Raw genomic sequence first — 25,984 nt, forward strand, 5'->3', positions numbered from 1 at the left:
TACAATATTCGTTGCAATATTGCTTAAGTTTGTATATAGTATATTAGGGTTCGTTTCAAATATCTTGACTTTGTGAAACACACAAAAAAACTCCACTCCACAAAACGGCTGAATAAATTTCCAATCTGACTTGATGATGTCATAGAAAAATTTTTGAAAATACTAGAAAGCCTTATATGACAAAAAGTTGTTTTTTTTAATTTGTGGCTTAATATTTTCTAAACAAACAAAGGTTTTTTCACAATTAATGTACCTTATAAAACTTGTACAACGACCACTTTTTTGGAACTCTAACTTTCACGGTTTTATAAATATCATAGATGGGATTGGGGTAGTGCACTAATTTTGCAGTTTGCACTAATACTTAGTGATAGTGAAAAATTAGTGCAATCATCACTAAACATTAGTGATAGTGAGTTAAAAGATTTAGCACTCAAAATTAAATTAGTTGGTTTAAAAAAATGCAACCATCAGTTTACTAATTTGAGTGCAACTTCAAATTGTGCACTAAATATTTAAGTTCAAAATGGTTCAAGTTTATTTCTGTGCACTAATTCAAAACTTCATTAAAAACAACAAAAAAAATTTGGATTCAACTATTTCATGACCACACATTTTTGAAAATTTTGTGAAGTATATCTAATGCAGCTTTTTTTGGATTGCAGGTTAAAATTTTGCACTAATTAATTGTAGTGCAGATTTTTGCACTAAATCTTCGTTTAGTGATAGTGAAAAAATCACTATCACAATTTTTTTAGAGCTAGTTAAGAAATAAGCATTATCACAAAGCTGATAAAAATATTGTAAACTAAATTTTGTGGAATTTTATTGAGTGATAGTACAATGCTGATTTAAATCAACATTAAGAGCACTACCCCCAACTATGATAAATATGATGTCTATATGAACATTTAAGACAACAAAACATATTTAATACTAAAATAAAATAATGTTTATATCACACTATTTGACGAAAAAGACGTTACCACTAAATAAAATATATTTGAATTCTTTTATTTATTTATTTCAAAAACTTAATTTACTTTGAATGATTCAAAACAAAAAATTTAGTTTTATTTTATTTGATGTTGTTTGATCTTACAAAACAATTGTAAGAGTAAACAAAGTGGTTACGCTTTTTTGAGCAAATATTTGCCATATGTAACTCTACCTTAAGTCAATAGTGTGAAATAAAGCTTATTTTTTATATTACTTTTTTCTTTTTCATGAAGTATCAAATGAATATGTATGATTTTAAAAATATGCAGCTGTTTTTGCTGTAAAAGGAGTTGGAATTTTGAACAAAATAATTACACCATTGTGATCAGTGATACAAAAACCTTATAAAAAGGCATATCACAAAATCAGAATACAAATTACCATAAGCGACAAAACACAAACGTTAAAGGAGAGCGGAAACTAGAAAAAAACTCAAACAAAAAAGCTACTTAAAATAATCACACATACTAGTGTTGTTTTTATTTTCATATAGTTTTATCTACTAATACATTCTCTCCACTTAGGTTTCTGACAACTGAGTTTGGTCTTTAATAGGGGAGTTCCCACTCTATGTCTATTCTCTATATTATAAACATAAAATTGAAAATATTTTGATGCTAGATATTATAATTTGGAAAAAAAAATTAAAAACAATTTAAAAAAAAATAATTTTTCATAAATAAAAATATTTTAAAAAATTATTTTTTAGTATAATTTGGTGATGGGTATATAATATAACTCTCTTACTTGTTTAATTAAATTTTTCGGAAAAAAATATTATATAATTTTTCATAAATCCACTTATATTTTACATATAAGTAATAAGTAAAGTAATTACATAACATAATCAACATATTTATAATTTCTCAAACAGAGGACATTTGTATGGGGGGTAGGTGAAATCATGGGCCGATATTGCTCATTTACAATACCAAACAAGCCTTATAAATATATAGTATTTGTGGAAAATTACAGCTACTAGCTCCTTTGGTTTGGGCCCTATCGTGTTTTCAACAGACAGACGGACATAAATATATCGTCTTAGAAACTTGGTTCTTGATTCTAGTTTTATCTTGCGATCCATTTAATTTTTCTAAATATGGCTATTTAAATTTTTTTGTTTAATGATAAAGTTAGATTTATGTCAATAAAAGATCACTAATTTTTACCACTGCCAAAAATAGGCTGCACATGTACATATATCGATTTAAAAATGTATAATTAGTAATTTTTGTAGCTAGTTCTTCTCAATATTACATTTATTATACCCTACACCACCACAGTGGGGAGAGTATAATGCGTTTGTGCAGATGTTTGCAACGCTAAAAAATATTAGTCTAACAACCACCTTAAAGTATATCGATCGACTTAGAATCACTTTCTGAGTGAGGCTGGCTGGCTGTCCATGTAAACCTTGTGCGCAGAGTACAGGTCGCAATTTTGAAGATATTTCGATTAACTTTGGTGCATATTATTTTTCTGCTTAAGGACCAAGCCTATTGAAACTGGCTGAAATCGGTCCATTATTTCACCTAGCCCCCATAAAAATGTCCTCCCGAAATTGGACTTTATCGGTCATAAATGTTTAATTTATATATGTATCACCACAAATTCCGCTCCAAATAAGTTTTATATACACAAAATCATGTCACCAAATTTTGTTACAATCGGTCCATAATTAGTCATAGCTCCCATATAGACCCGCTTCCGAAAATCACTTTAACGTGCATAAGTCGCTTAAAAACGTTGGTATACACACAAAATTCAACATAGTTAACTTTAATTTAGACATAAATCACACGACCTAATTTCATGGTGATCGGTCCATAATTGGTCACAGCCCCCATATAAGGCCCACTTCCGAAAATCACTCAAAAATATAAATTATTGAAATTTTAAAAGAAAAATGTTTTTGCTCTTTTACTTAGTGTAGGGTATGATATGGTGGGGCCTGACCGATCATACTTTCTTACTTGTTTTTCTTTTAGAACAATTTAAAACAACATTTTAATTAGTTGTTGTCTTATCAGTATAGATATATATCAGATTATTGCGTAAATATTATTTATTAGTAATTATTTTTAGGCTAAAATGTTTTGAACTTTGTAATTCAAATAAATAATCATAATTTGAAATGTGTGGTAAAATTTAACAAGTGCCAAAGCAACCAAAAAGGGGGCAAATTGCCACTTAGTTGCACAGCAGTAACGTTGATGATCTGTATAATTTCATAAATTTTTACCACAAAACTATTTTCTTTATTACATAATTCTACTAATATTTATTACATATATTTGCAGGCATGTTCCGTCATTGAATTGTATGGTTATCTTGATCCAGACACGCGTGATTGGGTTGATGGGTTATTCTCAAACATATTTCGAGAAATGAATAGACCATTGGACCATGATGTATGTATTATAAATAAACAAATTTAATTAACATATTATCTACGGCCCATTAAAACAAGATTTGCTTTGGATGGGTCTTATTTGGCAGATCTAATGTACATACAATTAATTAAGTAAATATGCACACCAATGCTGTGAGAAATCGAATAGAGTATAGACGACACCGAATTGTCAAGCAAAAATACAAAAAATAATATCGCACTGGTTCCTCTAAAGAGCGTCAACTCAAAATTTTAAAACGTTCAGTAGAAGCAACAAACTATTTTTTTTTTCAATAAAAAAATTTTTAGCTTGTTCTAAGAAGGGCAACCCGTGCCGACTTTCGATTTAGTTTTGAGGTGCATTTACAAGGGAAAAAAATGCATTTTTTTCAGTTTTTTTAAAAAATTTTGCAATTAAGTAATTATTTTTGCAACTTAATTTAAAAGAATCGAAATGTGTTCATAATTGTCGTTCTAATAATATATAAAAGACATAAATTGGTTAAAAAAATTTAAAGTTATTAAAAAACCGCCAGGCCATTATCTCAGGCCACTAGAACAAGACATGTAGGAACAAAATTAACATATTTTGAGAAATATTAAAACAAAAGCTCATTTTTACTTAAAATATATCCATATTTACTTGTATATGAGTTTTTGTCTTCGTAGAATACCGTTAACCTATTCGCAGGTATAACCAAAAAAAAATATTTTTTTTAACGACAGTTTCAAAACTCCAATTTCAAATTTTTAAAAATTTTGTTAAACAAATTTCAGAATTTTTTGATCATCACATGGGGATTTATTGACAACACAATAGGGAATAAAAATGTTAAAAAATTATGTCAATACCTCCTATAGTTTTTCCGTACATGCGATATAAGTTTTGCGATTTTTGAGAAAAACAAATTTTTGGTTCATATTTTGGGCCCAATTTCATTACTGTTATTAATTTTAAGTAAAATCTGTTCAGAATATTATAGTTCAGGTATTTCTAAATATAGTCTGAAAGTTTTCCTAAAATCGGAAAACGTTAACACTTAAATCGTGAAGGTCAAATGTAAAATTTTTCAATATTTGGAATTTCTAATGGAAAGATAGCGAAATGTTATATATTTTTGGGCCGATTTTGATGAAACTTAAGGAAAATATAACATGAAGTCCAGTATTTACAATAACAGTACAAAAATGGAAATTAACCCTTAAGAGCATTTGGGTCCAAATGACCCTGAACTTTTAAAATCACGAAAAACACAGTCATTTTGACACCAAGTGCTCTTAAATGTTAGTTTCCATTTTTGTGCTGTTATTTTAAATACTAGACTTCATGTTATATTTTTCTTAAGTTTCATCAAAATCGTCCCAAAAATATATAACATTTCGCTATCTTTCCATTAGAAATTCCAAATATTGAAAAATTTTACCTCTGACCTTCACGATTTTTTGGTATTTTAGTCATTACGAAAGTTTTCACGGGGTACAGTGTCAACATTTCAAAAAATTTAATTCTAAGGGACACTTTAATGACCACTGCATATCGATTTCTTGCAAAAAGTGAAAATTGGAAAATTTTGAGTTGACGCTCTTTAGAGGAACCAGTGGTGGTTCAACGCACCTAAAGACGCTCATTTTCAGCACATTTTTCAGCAAAAACTGTTGAATATATTGCAAATCTGAGTTTACCAGTCGATTCTGCATCAAAAATTAATACAATTGATGGTTTTTGAATCCTTAAAAATAGTTGCAAATAATAATAGTTTTAATATTTAATAATTGTTAAAAAAAAGTTTAGAAATTTTTTATTAAGGAGTGAGATCGAAAAATTCTTAACATACATATATGTTTATAAAAAAGAAACCACTAAACTTACAGCTTTAATTTTTTTTTTATTTGATTGAAATTATTATTACAATTTACAAAAAAAATTATTTTTATAGTTTTAATCACTAGTGATGAAATTTTGAACCTTTTTCGGAAACCCTTCCATTAACGTTTTTATAGTGCTTTCTGTCACTTTGCTCGAACATGTAGTCAATCTCCGTTTAAAATCTACCACACTTTTGGACACCTTTTTTGTACTCTTCAATTCTCTTTTAACAAGAGCCCAATATCTCTCCACTGGCCTTAGCTCCGGGCAGTTTGGAGGATTTGCCTCTCTTGGTACAAATACCACATTATTGTTCTTGTACCACTCAAGGGCTTGTTTGCCATAGTGACAGGATGCCAAGTCAGGCCAAAAATAAGTGGACACATTATGAAGTCTTATGAATGGAAGCAGCCTTTTTTGTAAACATTCCTTGATGTAAATTTCGGTATTTATAGAGCCCGTTGTAACAAATGAGTGGCTTCTTTTGCCGCAACTGCATATTGCTTGCCATACCAAGAACTTTCTGGGAAATTTTGTCTGCTTTTGGGTCCTAAACTTTTCTTCAACATTCCCTCGAGCATCAGCAACATAAAATTTTTGACCTGGAAGTTGCGAAAAATCTGCCAGAACATACGTTTCGTCATCCATTATGCAGCAAGAATATTTTTTTATAAAACTTGACTTCAATTTCCGTGCTCTGTTTTTGGCCTCTAAATTTTTAGTAGCGTTCCTGTCAGGAACTTTTTGAGCCTTGTATGTTTTTAAACCTGCATTAGCTTTAACTTTTCGTACCAAATAGTCCGAGCACTGAGCTAACCGGGCTGCTTTCCTACCGGATGTGTTGGGAGCTCTTTTGAAAATGCGTTCTATTTTTTTGGCTTTAGAAACATCATGTGGACCATTCCTTCTACCTGAACCAGGTTTTCTATCAACTGACAAGTTCTCCCGGTACTGTTTAATAACATTGGAAACAGTTTGACGGCAGACCTTTGTATGCTTGGCCAACTTTTTGTAAGACCAAGTTGGGTTTTGTTGAAAATATTTAATAATTTCAGTACGCACTTTTTTCTGGTCACTCATTTTAATCAGATTAACAAAAAAATTAATATAATTGACATTACACATAATAACTGACATGTTTTTCAAAGGTAACTTGATCAAAAAAAAATTCAAATAATACTTGGGTTAAAAAATGTAATGAAAAACGTGTGTTAAGAATTTTTCGATCTCACTCCTTAGTTTGCCTTAAAAAACATTTTTAATGCATTTTAATAACATTTTAAGGGGTTATAATAGAAAGGAAATGTTGGTACCTTTTTGCTAAGCTTAAAATGCCTTTTTATAAGTGCATGTTTTAAAAATCTAAAATTGTTGTTTTTATTTTTTTATAAGATTTGCGCCCCCTGTTGTGGGTTTTTGAAACTATTTTTAAGGATTCAAAAAACATCAATTGTATTAATTTTTGTGGCAGAATATTGTGGCAATATATTCAATCCAAAAATAAGGACGTCATTATTTTTATTTACGCAAAAATCTTCAGAAAAATTATGATACCCGAAAAACAAATGAAGTGACTTGGTCATAAATGAACTCTAATGTATATATTGTAATTATAATCACAGATACAATTTATGAGATGCTAAAAACTCGATATTGCTATTTCCATATTTCAACTCCGTTTACTGTCTTAATTAGTGTCAAAGAAACCAACAAACTACTGGAATATTATTCCTCAGTAAGAGATAAACCTTCAACCTTCGTGTTTATTTTATTTTTTTTTGTTCGTTTAGACCAAACAACACATCATATCAAGTGAAAGTTTTGTCACTTAGTTTATGTGTGTTAGTGTGTACAACTAATAAATTCCAACTCATCTACATCCCAGCAGTTTTAATGGTAGTTCATGTATCCCTTACAGTCGTTTCACTAATGCCTGATCACTTGATTGACTCCAATTTATATATTTTGGGACATTCGAAGCGTATATACTAGGGTGGCCCTTAATAAACGAAAGTTGGATTTTGGCCATTCTCACCCTCCAGTTTGGTGAACATTAGCAAAAAAATCATCCTGAAAAAATTTTAGGTAAATCGGTTGGGGTTAAGACGTGCCGCAAGCCCTCTGAAGTTTTGAGATGCATTTACAAGGGGAAAAAATGCATTTTTTTCAGTTTTTGTAAAAATTTTGCCATTAAAAAATTACTTTTGTAATTTAATTTAAAAGAATCGAAATGTGTACGTAATTGTCGTTCTAATGAGACATAAAACAGAACAGAAATCGGTCAAAAAATGTTAAAGTTATTAAAAATTCGCCAGGCCATTAACGTGTCTCAGGCCACTAGAACATGAAATGTAGGAACAAAATTAACATATTTTGAGAAATATTAAAATAAAAGCTCATTTTTACTTAAAATATGTCCATATTTACTTGTATATGAGTTTTTGTCTTCGTAGGATACCGTTAACCTATTCTTAGGTATGAACAAAAAAATTTAATTTTTTTAACGGCAGTTTCAAAACTCCATTTTCAAATTTTTAAAAATTTTGTTAAACAAATTTCAGAATTTTTTGATCATCTCATTGGGATTTATTAAGAGTATAATAGGGAATAAAAATGTGAAAAAATTATGAAAATATCTCTTATAGTTTTTCCGTACCTGCGATTTAAATTTTGAAATTTTCGAGAAAAACCAATTATTTGGCAATTTTTAGGCCAATGAGCTCTATTTTCTTACTCTTATGAATTTTAAGCAAAACTTAATTAGAATATTATAGTCCAGATAATTCTAAATATACTCTGAAACTTTTACTAAAATCAAAAAACGTTAACCCTTAAATCGTGAAGGTCAAAGGTCAAATTTTTCAATATTTGGAATTTCTCTTGGAAAGATTTCGAAATGATCGAAATGTTGTATATTTTTGGGCCGATTTTGATGAAATTTAACAAAAATATAACATAAACTCTAGGGTTTATAATAACAGCACAAGAATGGAAATTAACGCTTAATGGCACTTGGGGTTAAAATGACACCAAACTTTTAAAATCATAATTTTTTATGGTTTTAGAAGTTTGGGGTCATTTTAACACCAAGTGCTATATAGGGTTAATTTTAATTTTTCTGCTGCTTTTGTAAATACTAGGCTTTGTGTTATATTTTTGTTAAATTTCATCAAAATCGGCCCAAAAATATACAACATTTCGAACATTTCAAAATCTTTCCAAGAGAAATTCCAAATATTGAAAAATTTGACCTTTGACCTTCACGATTTAAGGGTTAACGTTTTTTGATTTTAGTAAAAGTTTCAGGGTATATTTAGAATTATCTGGACTATAATATTCTAATTAAGTTTTGCTTAAAATTCATAAGAGTAAGAAAATAGAGCTCATTGGCCTAAAAATTGCCAAATAATTGGTTTTTCTCGAAAATTTCAAAATTTAAATCGCAGGTACGGAAAAACTATAAGAGATATTTTCATAATTTTTTCACGATTTAATTCCCTATTATACTCTTAATAAATCCCAATGAGATGATCAAAAAATTCTGAAATTTGTTTAACAAAATTTTTAAAAATTTGAAAATGGAGTTTTGAAACTGCCGTTAAAAAAATTAATTTTTTTTGTTCATACCTAAGAATAGGTTAACGGTATCCTACGAAGACAAAAACTCATATACAAGTAAATATGGACATATTTTAAGTAAAAATGAGCTTTTATTTTAATATTTCTCAAAATATGTTAATTTTGTTCCAACATTTCTTGTTCTAGTGGCCTGAGACACGTTAATGGCCTGGCGAATTTTTAATAACTTTAAAATTTTTTAACCGATTTCTGTTTTTTATGTCTCATTAGAACGACAATTACGTACACATTTCGATTCTTTTAAATTGAATTACAAAAGTAATTTTTTAATGGCAAAATTTTTACAAAAACTGAAAAAAATGAATTTTTTCTCAAAACTTCAGAGGGCTTGCGGCACGTCTTAACCCCAACCGATTTACCTAAAATTTTTTCAGGATGATTGTTTTACTAATGTTCACCAAACTGGGGGGTGAGAATGGCCAAAATCCAACTTTCGTTTATTAAGGGCCACCCTAGTATATACACTTGGTAGTGCAGAGAGCAGTCTATCGTGAAGTCAGTTGCCACATTTAGGACTCTAATTAATCTAGAGTGTAGTCACTTTAAACTTTTATTTTGTACTGCAGTGATATATGTTGTGCCTCTTTCCAAACCACAACTATTTTTACATTTTCTTTTGTTTATTTTCTATTGCCATATTGATGGAACTAGCTGATTCATATCTGTGTAATCTGTGCTAGTTATTTTACTTATGTCAAGTAATCTAGGGTCAGTCTATCGTATTTAATTAAAAGGCCTTATTCATAAGCAATTTTTAAATTTAAACAATGTTTTAAAATCAAAATTTGTTTTAAAACATTGTTTAGGTTTAAATTTGTTTATGAATATGGGCGAGTAAAAATGTATTATACCATATGCTATGTATCTAGTTTGCAAAAGAAATCTTTATCTTTTGACAACCTTAGAATGTTTATCTATTTGGTATTTTACTTACTTACTACAGGTACTGTCGTAAAGTGAAACTTTATGTGAATCCAATACGTTGAGTAGTTTGAATCATATATGTAACAAGTGGCACCCGCAAAATGGTAGCTAAAATCACTAGTTTGGGTCAGTGACTGCAGTGAAAACTGCTGGGATAGATACCTAAATACTTACACATAGAAAAGTATATGTATGTATATGCATACTAATGTATATTCCCATACCCAGAAGTGAAAATCATTCAGGTGTAGAGGCCATCATCATGGCAACATTGTTACGACACTATCAACCAGCAACGATGCGTTGAAACCTTTAACGCGAAGATCCCAGGAGAGAATTGTTGTGTTTTTCCACCCTCTTCATCTAATTTCCCAGCTTACATAAACTATAAAACCAGTAGTGGAAACAGACTTAATCCCAATCGACATCAGCGTGCAGCAGCAGGCAAAAAACAACATTGACATCAATTTCATAATTTTCTATTTTGATAAGCATGCCACTGCCACCCTTTCAGCCATTTTCTCACACAGCAAACACACACTCCCTCCTACACACAAACCCAATATTCCTATTCCGTGCATGGGTAAGGTTGCGTATGAATGTGCTCACGATGCAAACATCGCCGCCCCCAATTACAAAGTCAAAGTGCATTGCTGTAATGATATTGATGCATAATCATAACTTTTTGAGTGCATCATTTATGTTCTCTCATATGTTTGTTAAACAACACGTTGAGAAGCTTCCTCACAAGCAACGATAGTTTTCGATGGCAATCAAGGGCATGCAGAAAGCTGTTTTAAATGTTAAATACTATCTACTAATTTCAAATTCTTCACTCTCTATAAATATTTAAAAAATCAGTCAGTGCCTTATACAAACATAGACAACTAACACGTTTAGCAATGCAATGCAAATAACGTAACCAAAAAAAACGTAACCACTTTCTTTATTACAAATATTTTTTAAAGTCAAACAAAAATTTTATTTTGAATTGTCCTAAGTAAAAGGAGTGTTTGAAATAAATAAAATAATTCAAATATATTTTATTTGGTTACGTCTTTTTCGTCGAATATTTGCCATGTGTGACCCTACCTTAAGTAATACATCATCATCTGTGGTTTTGAAAATAAAAACGTAAAAGGAAAACTAATACATACAATCATTTTAATGCATCCCCACAGGAACGCCGCTATGTCTGTTTTGATGGAGACGTTGATGCGCTTTGGATTGAAAACATGAACTCAGTTATGGATGATAATAAGCTGTTGACATTAGCAAATGGTGAACGGATTAGATTGGAAAACTACTGTGCTCTCCTGTTTGAGGTAAGTTCGAATACAAGATACAAATCAGTAGTGTCGTAGTCTTGTGCGTTATTGCAATGTGTTAAGCAGAGCAGCATGAAGATACGGTGTCACACTCTCAAGAAACAATATAATGAAAATGTTGTGTATACATATTATCGGTGCAACAATGGCTGCCTCCACACTTTTCACTTTTTCACAAAGTCGTTAGAGTTTCATAATCTCTCCAAGTTATTTGCACAATTACAAATGTAAACACATGTGTGCTGTTTATATTAAAGTTGCAGAAGTATCTAAATGAAAATGTTTACTTAAATTGTATTGCAATCGTAGGTTGGCAATTTAAATTACGCATCGCCTGCTACAGTATCTAGAGCTGGTATGGTGTTTGTAGATCCGAAAAATTTACGCTACAGTCCGTATTGGCAACGGTGGATATTAACAAGACCCGAAGCACAAAGAGAATTGCTGCAGGTAAGTAAAACAACTTTTGTAATAAGTAGCATGTTCATAATTTTCTGTTACTAATATTTCACATTGCTTTTGTAGGACATGTTTGAAAAGATTATAGCACAGGCGATTGCATTCATACATGAAGGTTTAGACGGCACATCCCAAGGAAATCCACTTAAAACTGTCATTACGCAGACCGAGTTGAATATGGTTGCACAATTCTGTAATATGTATGATGCCTTATTGCCACCCTTCGAAAAACAGGATGATTTGGCATTCGCAGCACCACCTCCAGTTCAATATGACACTGATACACTGGAATGTTGTTTCATACAATGCATTTATTCATCACTGGGTGCTTGTTTAGTTGAACATGATCGAGATGTATTCGATGAGTTTATAAAACGGATTTCTGGTTTTCCCTGTGTACAGGATGCCAAAGATACACCGGCATCTGGAGGGCAGTTGCCTACCTGTAAACCAACATTATACGAATATTTTTATGATCGTCACACTTCTTGCTGGATGGCTTGGGAGTGGGTCGTACCACAGTATGTCCATGATCCAAATATGAAATTTAGTGAAATCTTAGTACCAACTGTAGATAGTACCCGAACTGTCAGTATATTAAAACTTAACAGTTGTGTAAGCAAGTCTTTTCAAAGTGTATTTATTAACTAAAAGCTCATTGAGTTTCCACATCTTTACACAGATTAAACGACCTGTATTGTTAGTGGGTGAAGCTGGAACCTCAAAAACTGCAATCATATCACAATATCTACGGAATCTCAATAAAGACGCCAATGTAAGTAACTACTTGGGTATTCATTCGACTAATCGTTCGATTAATCGAATAATTTCTTACGAATAATTATTCGAACAATTTAAAAATTTCCATTTTCGAATAACGAATAATTCGAACAATTTGATGTAGAATAATCGAATAAAACGAATAAATGTTCATATATATTTAAATTTACTAAATTGCTTAAAATTTTTCATAATTTCAAATTTAAATAAGTAATAATGACTCACAAAAATTGTATTGTTTCTGAAATTCGACAAATAACTAAAGACAAAGGGACTTTCGATCACTGTAGATGAGTGTTCCGATAGCTCCTTCTATAAATATATAAATATTACTGCAAGAATTTACAATTCTAAAAACAAATCTTTAACTTAGGCATTGAACCAATGAAAATAAAAGGTACGGAATAAAATATTTGTTATTTAGCTGGCGATATATTAGAAGAATCGCAATTAATAATCAAAATATTAACTTAGATTAAAGTGGGGTTGAATGTGATGGAGAATGTGATTTTGAAACGGTCGTAGAAAGTGATATTGAGGATGACATTTATAATGATTACATTGAAATAGATGAAGGCCATTATCTTAAAATATATGTATATAAGTGTTGTTATTAACCGCGTACGTAAGTGTTGCAAAATATTTAATAAATCGAATGATAAACACAAATATTGCAAACTAACGTTTTGTTGCAAGAAAAGCATAGAAAGTTCGTCTTACACATGATTTTAAACATCGTTGAACATCTTTGTAAATGCGTCAATCATGCACTCCCTGACTTCAAATTAGCCACGTTCACTGACAATGATATCAAACTTTGGACAGATTGCCTTTATTGTGTAATTCGCCAAGACCACTTTATTAAGCAAAGATTCAGCAACGTTGATAGAGCTTGATGTATAATACAATTTGTTATAAATAATTTAGAAATAGTGAATAATTAATTTACTAAAGAATTAGTTACTCAATTTAAAACCCGAATTAATGAACGACATAAAAAAGTTCTTAATACGTTTATATTGTATTTGAATTCAGGATCATGTCCAACTAACTCAAATTTTTTAAAGCATAGCTCCAAAACGGAAACTAAAGGGTGAATTGTTTTGTAGATTGTTCGGGAGTTCATCTGATCAGAATATTTCTGTTGAAAATTTAATGATGGACTTTGTTTTCGAATGTTTTTTAACATTATCAATACTTGAATTGCTAACTTTGTTTTTCTTTAACAATAAAATATTAAAAATCCGACATCAAAACTTCATTCTTTCCTTTTTTAAAAAAAAATTATTTATTCCAATAATTCGATTAATTTCAAACGTGTGATCGAATTATTCGAACAAGTTAAAATCTCTTATTCGCATTATTCGTTTTATTCGCTTGTCTACAGATACAGTCAGAGTCTCTGGCCGAAATCGAACGCGCCCAGATCGAATCGAACGCACAATAGCAGATCTATTCCAATAATATTTATTATTGTAATTTGTGAAGAAATATTAAAAACTCAATGGAAAAACTTAGAAATTTGTTTAAAAAAATCACTATTTCGAACATTTACTGAAGTAGGGTGCACGTTTATTCGATTTAAAAGTTTATTATTAGTAATTCTTGAAGCTAAATGGTGTTTCCATAAATATCTAAGTCAATAAATATAATTGCCGCATTAGGACCGATTGCCATTGTCGAAACACCATTACATCCAGAAAACTCCGGCGGAATCATTGGTCATATGTCTTCACACAGAACGGTGGTCAGAACGCTACAGTTTAACGGTGAGCAGTACATAGAAAAGCTTACAAACTGGCTCGTGCATCAATTGGAAGACATTAGTATTGCAGATATGTATGTATCAGCGGAATGGTTCCACATGTCCCACAACGAGCGATACAATAAATATACTTGGAGAAACATTTGGCTAACGAATAATTTCAAGAAAAGGACATCTTGACTGGCCACCTCGGTCATGTGACGCCATTAGATTATTTTCTATGGGGATATTTAAAGTTTATGTAGATAAACCAGAAACGATCGAGCACTTGGAAGCCAATATTCATCGAGTTATTGCCGACATTCAGCCGCGGTTATGCCATTATCATATTATGCCATTATCATATTTAGTTCTCATCAATTATCAATTTAAAGAAAAAAAAAACATACTTTTTTCATACTCACATCAAAATTTTAATATTTTTCACAACTAGAGTTTAAGATAAACTTTGAGAAAAATAGAGATTTTATCAGAATATTGAGTACACATATGCATTTACGTATTATTAATATTTCAATATTTTTCCTCACACTTCCAGATTATATTGAATATTAATTTTTCGTCGAGAACCTCATCCTTAGATGTTCAACGTACCCTAGAGGCTGCTGTTGAAAAACGTACAAAAGACACATTCGGACCACCAATGGGAAAGAAGATTGCTTGTTTCGTTGATGATATGAATATGCCACAGGTTGATGAGTAAGTTTTAAAGCCACAACTAAACAAAAAACTAATCATACACTTATGTACGTATAGATGCATTTGCAGGGAAACCGAAAATATGCAATTGCACGTGCGGGATATTTATTCGTTTCAGAACAATTTAAGAATTGTGTCATAAATATTAAGATTAAATCGACGCTTAAAAAAGTACGAAGAAAAATTAATCACATTCTCACAGACGAAAGTAATAGCAGTACAATTCGGTTACATTAAATTTAACGTAATAAAATTTAACAAGTTTGGTATTATATCACATATAGTGAATAAATACATGTTTCTCAAACAGAAATTCTGTTTTCTATATGGAGTCCATATAGTTCTAAAATTGATACATGAGAACCTGCATATTTTATCGTTCACTTTTGTATATCTGTGTTATTGTTTGCATTCTGAATTTCGCTGACTTAAATAAAACTAGTCATTCGAAAATAATTAGATTCTTCAACTATTCTAAAAAAAACATATTGGACGTAAATTTTAACAAAAACTTGCCCAGGCTGAAAGAGACAATCATCACAATGGTGAATTCTCACCAATAGAATGAGTTCATAGCAAACAAACTGTTTTGTCATAAAATACCAGATCATTCATTTCATTCATTAAAAACAACAGATTTTTCACAAGAAATTAGGTAAAATTTTCATATATTCTTTTATTTTTAACAATTTCAGTTATGGGACCCAACAGCCAATTGCTTTGTTGAAACTTTTCTTTGAACGTGGTGGCATGTACGATCGCGATAAGGATCTAAATTGGAAGAAATTTAAAGATATGACATTCTATGGCGCCATGGGTTGTGCAGGTGGTGGACGGAATGAAGTTGATCCACGATTCATATCAATGTTCTCTGTTTACAATATTATTTTTCCCAACGACGAGTCGCTCCTACAAATTTATATATCAATTTTCAAAGGTCACCTCCAATACGGTGAAGCATTCAATCCAAAACTAATACCCATGGCTGATGTAATCGTCCAAATGACTTTACGGCTTTTCAAGGTTGGTTTTCTATTTAATTATTAAACTATTTATCTGTATTTTTTTGAATTATTTGAATTGAGTTAATGAATATAATACTATATTTTTTGGAGAATTTCCTATGTTAATAATTAGACCCTAAACATTCTATTGAAGGATTATTTGGTAAGGAATTAAAATCAGGATTTCAAATAGGAAACTAAATAATTAAACTTTAAAGTTTAATTATCAGTCTGAAGGTATTATTGTTCAGACTGATAACACTATACAACAAAATCAATTTTTTTCCAAAATTACAAGGTCAGAATATGTTAACGCTCTAAATACTCAAGGCATGGGTTTTTTTATACTTAAAAGGTGAGGATCACATCGTTTCTTATGCCGATTAACAATAAGAATGTGCCAGAGTTGGGAAACTGTAACCCCCCCTCAAATGAAATTAAGATGTAAACTTTCAATACGCAGATACACGTGTCTTTTTTTTGTATCATCTATCAAAATTTATTGGTCTGACCTTGTAATTTTTTTTGGTGTTGTACAGTGTAATTAAATTTTGCAATCTGACTTCAATCGTAAAAATCTTAACAATTCCATCGTGTGTAACGTATTGTTGTGAAATAATAAAAAACTAATAAAAATATACGGTAAAGACTTTTGGTATAACCCTCGCATAATACACATTGAGTAATTTTATTATGATCATGTAAAAGAAATTGTATTTACGCCATTTATCCGTCTTGTGTCGGCTTGTTGTTATTGAGTTGAGTAGAAAATTTATGGCAAACAATTTGCATATGCAAATCGCATCAATTTTTCATAATCTTTGCCAAATCGTTTATTTTACAATCGAAAATTATTCAAAGCCAAATAAAAGTACTTGCCTTCCTCATAGGAAATGGATTCATACATACAAACATTTCTGCATATATGTACATATAAAAAATATTCTTATAGTTTGAGTATAAATTTCATGATAACGAACAAAAATAAACTAAGTGCATAGAAAATAGCTTGTTGGAGTAGATCATAAAACTTTCTTTTCATTTTAATTTTTATATTTAAAAAATTGTTCGATTGCACACCATCTTATGTAAATATAAATGTTTATATGTATGTACGTCCCAGGGATGGAAAATAACATTTTGGATTTTGTATCAACTATATAAATTAAGTACATACACCTTTTTATACCCACTATCAGAAAAGATGGGAGGTATATTGATTTTGTCTTACCGTTTGTAACACATCGCAGACCCACAAAAAACCTAATGAAAGTTTGAGACGATCTAGCTACAGTAGCCCAATAAAGTCTACATACAGGAATTCTAATTAAATTTCTTTCGTTGTAAGTTAAAAGTAATGAAATATATTTGTTAAAAAAATAAATTCATATTAAAAAAAATTAAATCAACATCACTTAATTCGGGTGCAGCAGCATTTCTTATCACGTCCAAAATTTCACCGTTATTAGAATTATTGATTCTGAGTCAAATAACGAATTTTTTTTTGGTTTTTTGGGCTTTAATGTTCAAAATATTATGAAACTTAATATCCCCGCCCACCCAATAGTAGGCGTGACCGAGAATAAATTTTTCGTTATTTTACTCAGAATCAATTACTATAATAACAATGAACTTTTGGGCGTGATTTGATTTTTTTTTTGCTAAACTCCACATAAGACATGCATTACTAAATGTATATCTCATAAAAAACAAAAAAAACTGCTTTAAATTAAAGTAACACAATAATTTTTCCTGTATGTAGACTTTCTTGGGCTACTACGGATAGATATACATCCGTATGCCTGTCTGTTGAAAACACGATAAACGAAAGAAGCTAGCTGGCTGAAATTGGTATTGCAAATGTGCAATATCGGTCCATGATTCCACATAGCTCCAGCAATCCTGATAAAATAATGTTTCACAAATTCGTTCTAAGTACTCTGAAATTATACTTTAAAGTATGGCAACAATAGTCTTATCAATTGTCTTATAATAATTAATATCGTGATGAAATTGTACTGTCCATAATTTACCCTACGACCAGAAAAATATTTTATTGTCATATATTGATGGTGGGTATACAAGATTCGGCACAGCCGAATATATCACTCTCACTTATTATATCTTGTTGAAATACATGTAGGAATATTATTTTCGAAAAAGTTTTTAAATATATCACAATAATTTATATCACTATTTATACCCTACACCACCCCCTTAGTATACCGATCGACTTAGAATCACTTTCTGAGTCGATTAAATGATGCCTATCCGTTTGGCTGGATTTTTCGGAGAAAGGAGCCTATTGAAATCGGTTCATTATTTCACCTAGCCCCCATACAAATGTCCTCCCAAAATTCCACAAATTCCGCTCCAAATAAGTTTTATATATAGAAAATTCATGTCACTAAATTGTGTTACGATCGGTCCATAACACGGTACTACGATGAAAAAAAAGTTGAAAAACAACATTTCAACGATGTTCGTCTACTTATCGACCTGTAACTCAGTCAGTTTTTGTCCGATTTTAAATTTTTTAGTTGGTTTGGAAATAAAACTGATTACGCTTTAAAATGACGTGCATTTTTTGATACATTTGTAACTTATAAGTATGGTTTTTGTTAAGAATATCTAAAAGAAAAACAAAATTTATCAACATTTTTGATTTTAGTCGCTTTTCGTAGATTATATGTATAAAGGAAATTTAGTTTTTAACAAAACAGGGTTTTAATTATTCAAATCAGATGAAAATTGTAAAAGTTATTCAACTTTTAATTAACACATTTTTTTGTATTTTCTCCCCCAGTGCATATAAATAAGAAAAACAAAAAACTGTACAAAAAAAATATGTGTACAATTTTTAATTTACAAGGTAATTTTTTCGAACAAGTAATGTGTCATTTTTGTCTATATAAAATTGTCTTTAAAACACTGTGCAAAAAAATAGGTTTTCATAGAAAAAAACACCTAGGCCTACATCTCCCATTAGGTCGCTTTTCAAGTTCTGACAAAAAATGATATTTTGTAGCAGAGTGTAATTAGTCATAGCTCCCATATAGACCAGCTTCCGAAAATCACTTTAACGTGCATAAATCTCTTAAAAATGTTGGTATAAACACAAAAATCAACATATATAATTGTCATATAGACATAAATCACTCAACCATATAAGGCACCATATAAGGCCCATTTCCGAAAATCACTCACGAATATAAATTATGGTCGGTTTTGACCATACTTTCTTCACTTTTTATTGCCGAAATAAAAAGTTAACATTGGTAAAAATAAATGTATTTGTGCATCTTCAGAATGCATTTATTATTTTAATGTATTGAAGAAATATAAAGGTTAACTTTTAAATATAAATGTTAACTTTTTAAATACCGATGAAAGAAATGTAAAGCTTTAATTTTTAGTTTAATGTGAAATAATAATAATTAAGAGGCTCCCACTGTTTTATAATTCGTCTAAATTTAATAAAATCGAATCCTTAGCTTGTACTATTACAAAAATTACAATTTAACTTCCTGATAAATAAAATGTATCTATAAAAATTCTTTTAAAAACTGTATGTTTCAAATCAATATAACAAAATAAGTAAACATTAGCGAAGACATTAGATGATGCCATATATGTGAATACAAAATTGGACTATTTTGAAATTGTACCAAATGACTCGTAGTAATACCATGGTACCAACTGACACTAAAATCTACAAAAAAAAAAGTACGATTGTACCATGTTTGCCAACCCTGATACGTCGGTATATTTCGTACATATGTATGTATGTATGGATGTGTTTATGTATAATAACGAAAGGAAGGACTTTCAAAATACTTGTGACATCTCAAGTAATTCCAAGAAATTCAAAAAAAGAAAAAAGTGTGTAAAAGGCAGGAAGAAAAACTACTTTAATAAATTTATACTTGAATGCCGTTGGCATAGATGACAACTGGATAGGTAACTGAGAGCCGAAAACCTAAGTCTGTTGTCAAAAACCTAATTCATGAGAGTATATTGCCATGTATTTTGGTATCACCAATATGTGTGAATAGAGAAAAAATGGTGTTAAATAGTTTTCATTGAAATTTCTCACTCCTTCTCTTCTATATGTTTACTCTATGGCCGTTGGCTTGTATAGTAATAAAAACATACATTATGTGCTCACTTACACGTAAATAGAAAAATTTTAAATACAGCAGTATACAAAAATAGTCGCGCATAGATTGTTATAGATTTATACGATTATACGGATATGGATCAGATGAAGATTACAATATTTTTAAAATTCAAACTTCAAAAGTTGATTGTTCAGTTTTATTGTATATAAATCCTGACGAAATCTTTTGTGAAACACTGTATTTGCATTTATTATAAGTATGTATGTACGTATTTATTTATTATAAGTAGAACTATCATTGTGTGTATAAACGAGATAAATGTTTTTCGAAGGTACTACAAGTGATATTTTGAAAACCCCTAAATATAAAGCATTGTGGTCGTTTGTTGGCTGACTGGCTATATTTTGTCGGTTATAGAGAAAATGTTTCTTTATGATGTTTTTAACAATCGTTGACAATAAAATATAGTTGCACTTCATTGCACATCAGAGATAAAAACAAACACATGTACTTATGTATTTAAGTACAATTCAAATAAAAGCTATTCGACATGTTTGGGTGTCTTTGAATAACTAAATTTTGTTGACTTTGGAATAATAATAATAAAATTTCGATTAAGAACGGAATTATTTATTTATATATATTATAAAAATATATATTATAAAAAAAAGCCCATCACCAGCTACTAAGGCTATTGCATCAGTAATATATGAAATTATCGAATGGAAAAACCTTTACAGGATGGCAGCATTATACTGATCAATAATACAATACATACATAAACTCAACTGTAGTCATGTATTTATCGAAAATACTTAGTCAAAATTTGTTTTCTTCTTTTATTTAGATTGTGATTGTGGAATTACCTCCTACACCATCGAAATTCCACTACATATTCAATTTGAAGGATCTGTCTCGGATTTTTGCCGGTATGCTACTTATACATTCAAATTATTTTAAAGATCTTCGAGCTTTGGTACGTGTATGGCGTAATGAATTTACACGCATTATTTGCGATCGTCTAATTTCGGAAACGGTAAGTTATTAAACTTCAACAAAATGCACGAAAATTGGCTCTAAAAAGTAGTAAAAGAGGAAAATTATTTATTTTGCCTGCAAGATTTTACTATTTGTTGTGTCCGAAAGCGGAAATTGAAGAAAAAAAGGTTTACAAAATAAAATGTCCATAAAAATTTTGTTTTATAAACCATGAATATGGGAAATAATATTGGATGTATAACTTAAAAATGCGAGATTTACAACAGATGGCGTATCTATTGAACGCGGTTTTTGTGTTTAATAACTTATATATGGGGCATTTCATGTCAAGTGAACCAACTTTTGAAATCGATGTCTTCCGATCGGGATGAAATTTGCACCAAGGTTAGCTCTATTGGATAGTAACTCAGACACAATTTTTCAACAACATCGGTCGAGAACTCTCTGAGTTATAGGGGGTAAAATTTTGACAATTTGGTCAAACAGGGGTTTTTTCTTATCCATGTAACTTATTACCTATTGTTCTTAGCAAAATGTGTCCCAAATAGTATAGATAGCTATTTCTTCGATCTTTCGAAAAAAAATATTTAAAAAAAAAAATAAAAAATTTTTAATATTTTTTTTCCGAAATCAAAAACTTTTTTGACTTTTTTTTAAAATTTTTTTTTTGTAGTCAAAAGAAAGCTTAGGTCCATTCCTTTAAGATATTTTTAGTCCCTTAGTGGGATGCGAGTGGGATATCTATCAAAATAAATGTTTTAACACAAAAATTGTATGTCTTGAGTTACAAACCATTTATTTTGATATATATCCCACTCGCATCCCACTAAGCGATCAAAACCATCTTAAAGGAATAGGCCTAAGCTTTCTTTATAGCAAAAAAAAAAAATTACAAAAAGGGCCCATTTTAAAAAAAAGTCAAAAAAGTTTTTGATTTTGCCAAAAAATCAAAAATTGTATATCTTGAGTTACAAAATATTTATTTTGATAGATATCCCACTCGTATCCCACTAAGGGACCTAAAATATCTTAAAGGAATGGACCTAAGCTTTCTTTTGACTAAAAAAAAATTTTTAAAAAAGGGCCCATTTTGAAAAAAAATTCGAATTTGCAAAAAAAAAGTCAATAATTGAATGTCTTGAGTTACAACATTTTTATTTTAATAGATATCCTACTCACATCTTCCTAAGTGACAAAATAGGTCTTAAAGGAAAAGACCTAAGCTTTCTTTTGAGCAAAAAAAAATTTTAAAAAAAAGTCCCATATTGGAAAAAAAATTCGATTTTGCAAAAAAAAATTAAAAAATTGTTACAAAATATTTATTTTGATAGATATCCCACTCGCATCCCACTAAGGGACTAAAAATATCTTAAAGGAATGGACCTAGGCTTTCTTTTGAGCAAAAAAAAAATTAAAAAAGGGCCCATATTGGAAAAAAATTTTGATTTTGCAAAAAAAAATTAAAAAATTGTATGTCTTGCGTTACAAAATATTTATTTTGATAGATATCCCACTCGCATCCCACTAAGGGACTAAAAATATCTTAAAGGAATGGACCTAAGCTTTCTTTTGACTACAAAAAAAATTTTAAAAAAAGGGCCCATTTGGAAAAAAAATCGTATTTGCAAAAAAAAGTCAAAAATTGTAAGTCTTGAGTTAAAAAATATTTATTTTGATAGATATCCCACTCGCATCCCACTAAGCGACCAAAAGGGTCTTCAAGGATAATATCTAAGCTTTTGTTTGACCTAAAAAAAAAGATTAAAAAAGGGTCCATTTTGAAAAAAAAAAGTCAACAAAGTTTTTGATTTTGCAAAAAAAGTCAAAAATTTTATGTTTTGAGTTACAAAATATTTATTTTGATAGATATCCCACTCGCATCCCACTAAGCGACCAAGTAGGTGTTCAAGGAAAATATCTAAACTTTATTTTAAGAAAAAAAAAAAAGAAAAAAAAGAGAATAAATTTAAAAAAAAAGTCAAAAAAGTTTTTGATTTCGGAAAAAAAATATTAAAAATTTTTTATTTTTTTTTTTAAATATTTTTTTTCGAAAGATCGAAGAAATAGCTATCTATACTATTTGGGACACATTTTGCTAAGAACAATAGGTAATAAGTTACATGGATAAGAAAAAACCCCTGTTTGACCAAATTGTCAAAATTTTACCCCCTATAACTCAGAGAGTTCTCGACCGATGTTGTTGAGTTACTATCCAATAGAGCTAACCTTGGTGCAAATTTCATCCCGATCGGAAGACATCGATTTCAAAAGTTGGTTCACTTGACATGAAATTCCCCATATATGTAATTTTGAAGGGTACTTATCTGTCATTTATTCTCACTTAGTTATTGAATATTATAGTGTGAATAATAGTTTTTTTTTTGGTTCGAAAATGTCTAATGCCGCATGTTTTGCTTTACTTTTTTAATTTGAAAAGAAGTACCGCTGAAGCACACCGAAGCTTATTATGAAGGTGTTTCATAGGTTTCATCATGCGAGAGATGGTTTGTGCTGTGCAGAAATGGTCACGGAAGACAAAGATCGCCCCTGCCATCCAAAAAAGACCAAAAGGTTCGTACGTATTATGAAATCTGGCCTGTACCGAACGCAACTGATTCACAACTGAATCGCCCAGAGTATGCGGCCAGACATGAATCCGTAATATTCGGTCACATGTTGCAATACCTGTTAAAAACTATTTAGAAAGAAGTGATGGGGAAGTTTTGTCTCACCCGCCTTGTAGACCTTGCCCCGTTCTACTACTATTTCGCACTTGATCAAGAAGAGGGTATTTCAAATTAAAATCATAAAGTGAAACAAATTTTATCAACAAAACAGTATCAACTCAAAATTCAACTAAATTTATATAAAACAATTTGATTATTTTTAACTTGAATTTAAGACTCAAATCAAAATAATACCTTTTTTATGAAAATATACGATGCATTTCTATTTCAACTTTTGTATTAACTCAAAATAATACCTCACGAAAATGGTCTCTAATGTGGTTTTCGATATGAAAGAGTAATCGGGATACGTTGAAATTTTTACAGTAGATAGATATTGATGTTGTTAGTTGATTTCTTTTGAGTTAATACCCTCTTGTTGATCAAGTGCGATTTGTTTCGATCGATGCAGAACGCCCTCTCTCTGAGATACGCTTGACTTTGGAACAGATTATCCGATATTGGCTTGATTCATTCTTGGGCTCAAAATATGAACAGTGGTTTTGGATCGGAATCCATATGTTGCCAGAAAGATGGGAAAAGGTCATAGCTAACAATAATTTGAATAAATTTATAGATATTGTACAAATCCGACATTTTTAAGTTATACAACCTATATATTGGTTGTATATATTATTTAAATATATTTATATTCGTATACGAAGACGATATTAAAATACGATATTACGCCATCATATCGTTCTCTGGTTTATCGGGGAGTCTTATATAATTGTTGTTTTCGGAAACCAAAATATTTTAACTAAAAATGTTCTTCAAAAAATGTCCATAAAGACTGCAAAAAATATTAATTTATTAAAAAAACAATAGGATTAATTAATAGGATAATTATTACTCATATTTTGTTTAAGTAAATCCATGCACATTATGCATACGTTATTTTCAATTTTGGTTATAACTTGGCTATTTTTGATGTATGTGACGATTTGTACGTATTGTAAGCATTTTAAAAGTTCATTTATTTTTTAGTTGTAAACATGAGTTATTTTGCTTACATCTATAATCATCATAAATGGTAAGTGTAAGTGTAATTTTATTTTTTTGGTTATCTAGGAGATAAAGTTGCATTTTACACTTAAAAAATCTTTATGTTCGTCAGATTTTTTCTTTCTGATTTATTTAATGCTTTCCCACCCTTTCAGAACTATGACTAAGTTTATTTCAATTTATTTGTATTTATTCATGATTATAAACGTAAGAAGAAATTCCCTTTTATTTTTAAATTTAAACAAATTCTTTTAAAAACTCAAAAAAAGGCGAAATATAGAACTGAAAAAGACAAACACGCAGCAGAAGTATTCGTTGAATCCACAAAAAAAAAACACCTTCACAATTTACAAAAGAGAAAATTAATGATGACTTAAGTGATTGGCAGCAATTGCTTAAAGATTACAATCAATTACATATACAACTTAATAAGTTCTTGTTGTTATTGTTGTCATTTACGTACATATCTATGTATATATGTATGTATGTATGTAAATATATACGAATTTGTTTGTAGGAGTTTAGCAAACAAATCGTATCTTGCTTCATCCCTCAGTTCATCCAGCACGAATGTGAAGCCACGAACGGTTTTTAGTTAAACCACACAAAAAAAAGAATTAACTTTGAATATTTTTTACTTTGTATTAGTCACTTTTCATTTTTATTGGCTGTGTCTTATTTAAGGATTTACAATTGATGAGACGCCAGGTGGAGAATGAGATAAGAGAAACGTTCAGTCCTGATTTTGAGGTGGAAAGTGGATTTGTAGATCCCAAAACAACAACAACAACAGAAGGTAAATAGACAATAATGTTGTGGTGTGGTAATGTCATGAGTCAGGGATGGCGAATTCATCTCTGAATATTGCTAAATTATTCAATTATATTTTGAAAACTTGCATTTTTGGCAAAATTTTCCATCTCTGGTTTGTATAATTTATGAATTTGTTTGTATTGAGATAAAACGAAAGTTGCTTTTTGTTCATGCTTGTACAACTCAATTATACTGTGGCAAAAATTTATAGAAAACGTCATGCAGACTCATTTTTCAATTTGTCATATTATATTTATGTAGAGACTGCCAATTTGGAACAATATGGGGCCAGTGAAAATGAACAGGATGAAATGACTGTCGTCACATTGACAGATCATGTTATGAGAGATCCTTGTCTGTTTGGTGATTTCAGAAATGCCACAAATGAGTCCGAGCCAAGATATTATGAGGATCTTTTAGATTATGAGGCTGTATATCATTTGTTTAATGAGGTATGTGTACTA

General features: G+C 30.1%; 1 protein-coding gene across 1 annotated transcript in view; it reads left to right on the forward strand.

Annotated features, from left to right (window-relative positions):
• Window positions 1-25,984, forward strand: part of Dhc98D (Dynein heavy chain at 89D) — a 165,170-nt gene that overhangs the window by 98,191 nt on the left and 40,995 nt on the right. The window contains exons 40-49 of the mRNA XM_065498228.1: window positions 3,300-3,410; window positions 11,003-11,146; window positions 11,459-11,599; window positions 11,675-12,223; window positions 12,291-12,383; window positions 14,692-14,852; window positions 15,548-15,875; window positions 20,825-21,013; window positions 25,392-25,503; window positions 25,782-25,972. Of these exons, the coding sequence (XP_065354300.1) occupies window positions 3,300-3,410; window positions 11,003-11,146; window positions 11,459-11,599; window positions 11,675-12,223; window positions 12,291-12,383; window positions 14,692-14,852; window positions 15,548-15,875; window positions 20,825-21,013; window positions 25,392-25,503; window positions 25,782-25,972 (2,019 nt within the window). The remainder of the gene's footprint in view (window positions 1-3,299; window positions 3,411-11,002; window positions 11,147-11,458; window positions 11,600-11,674; window positions 12,224-12,290; window positions 12,384-14,691; window positions 14,853-15,547; window positions 15,876-20,824; window positions 21,014-25,391; window positions 25,504-25,781; window positions 25,973-25,984) is intronic.

This window comes from Calliphora vicina, chromosome 1, assembly GCF_958450345.1.
Source record: "Calliphora vicina chromosome 1, idCalVici1.1, whole genome shotgun sequence".
NCBI classification, from domain to species: Eukaryota; Metazoa; Arthropoda; class Insecta; order Diptera; family Calliphoridae; genus Calliphora; species Calliphora vicina.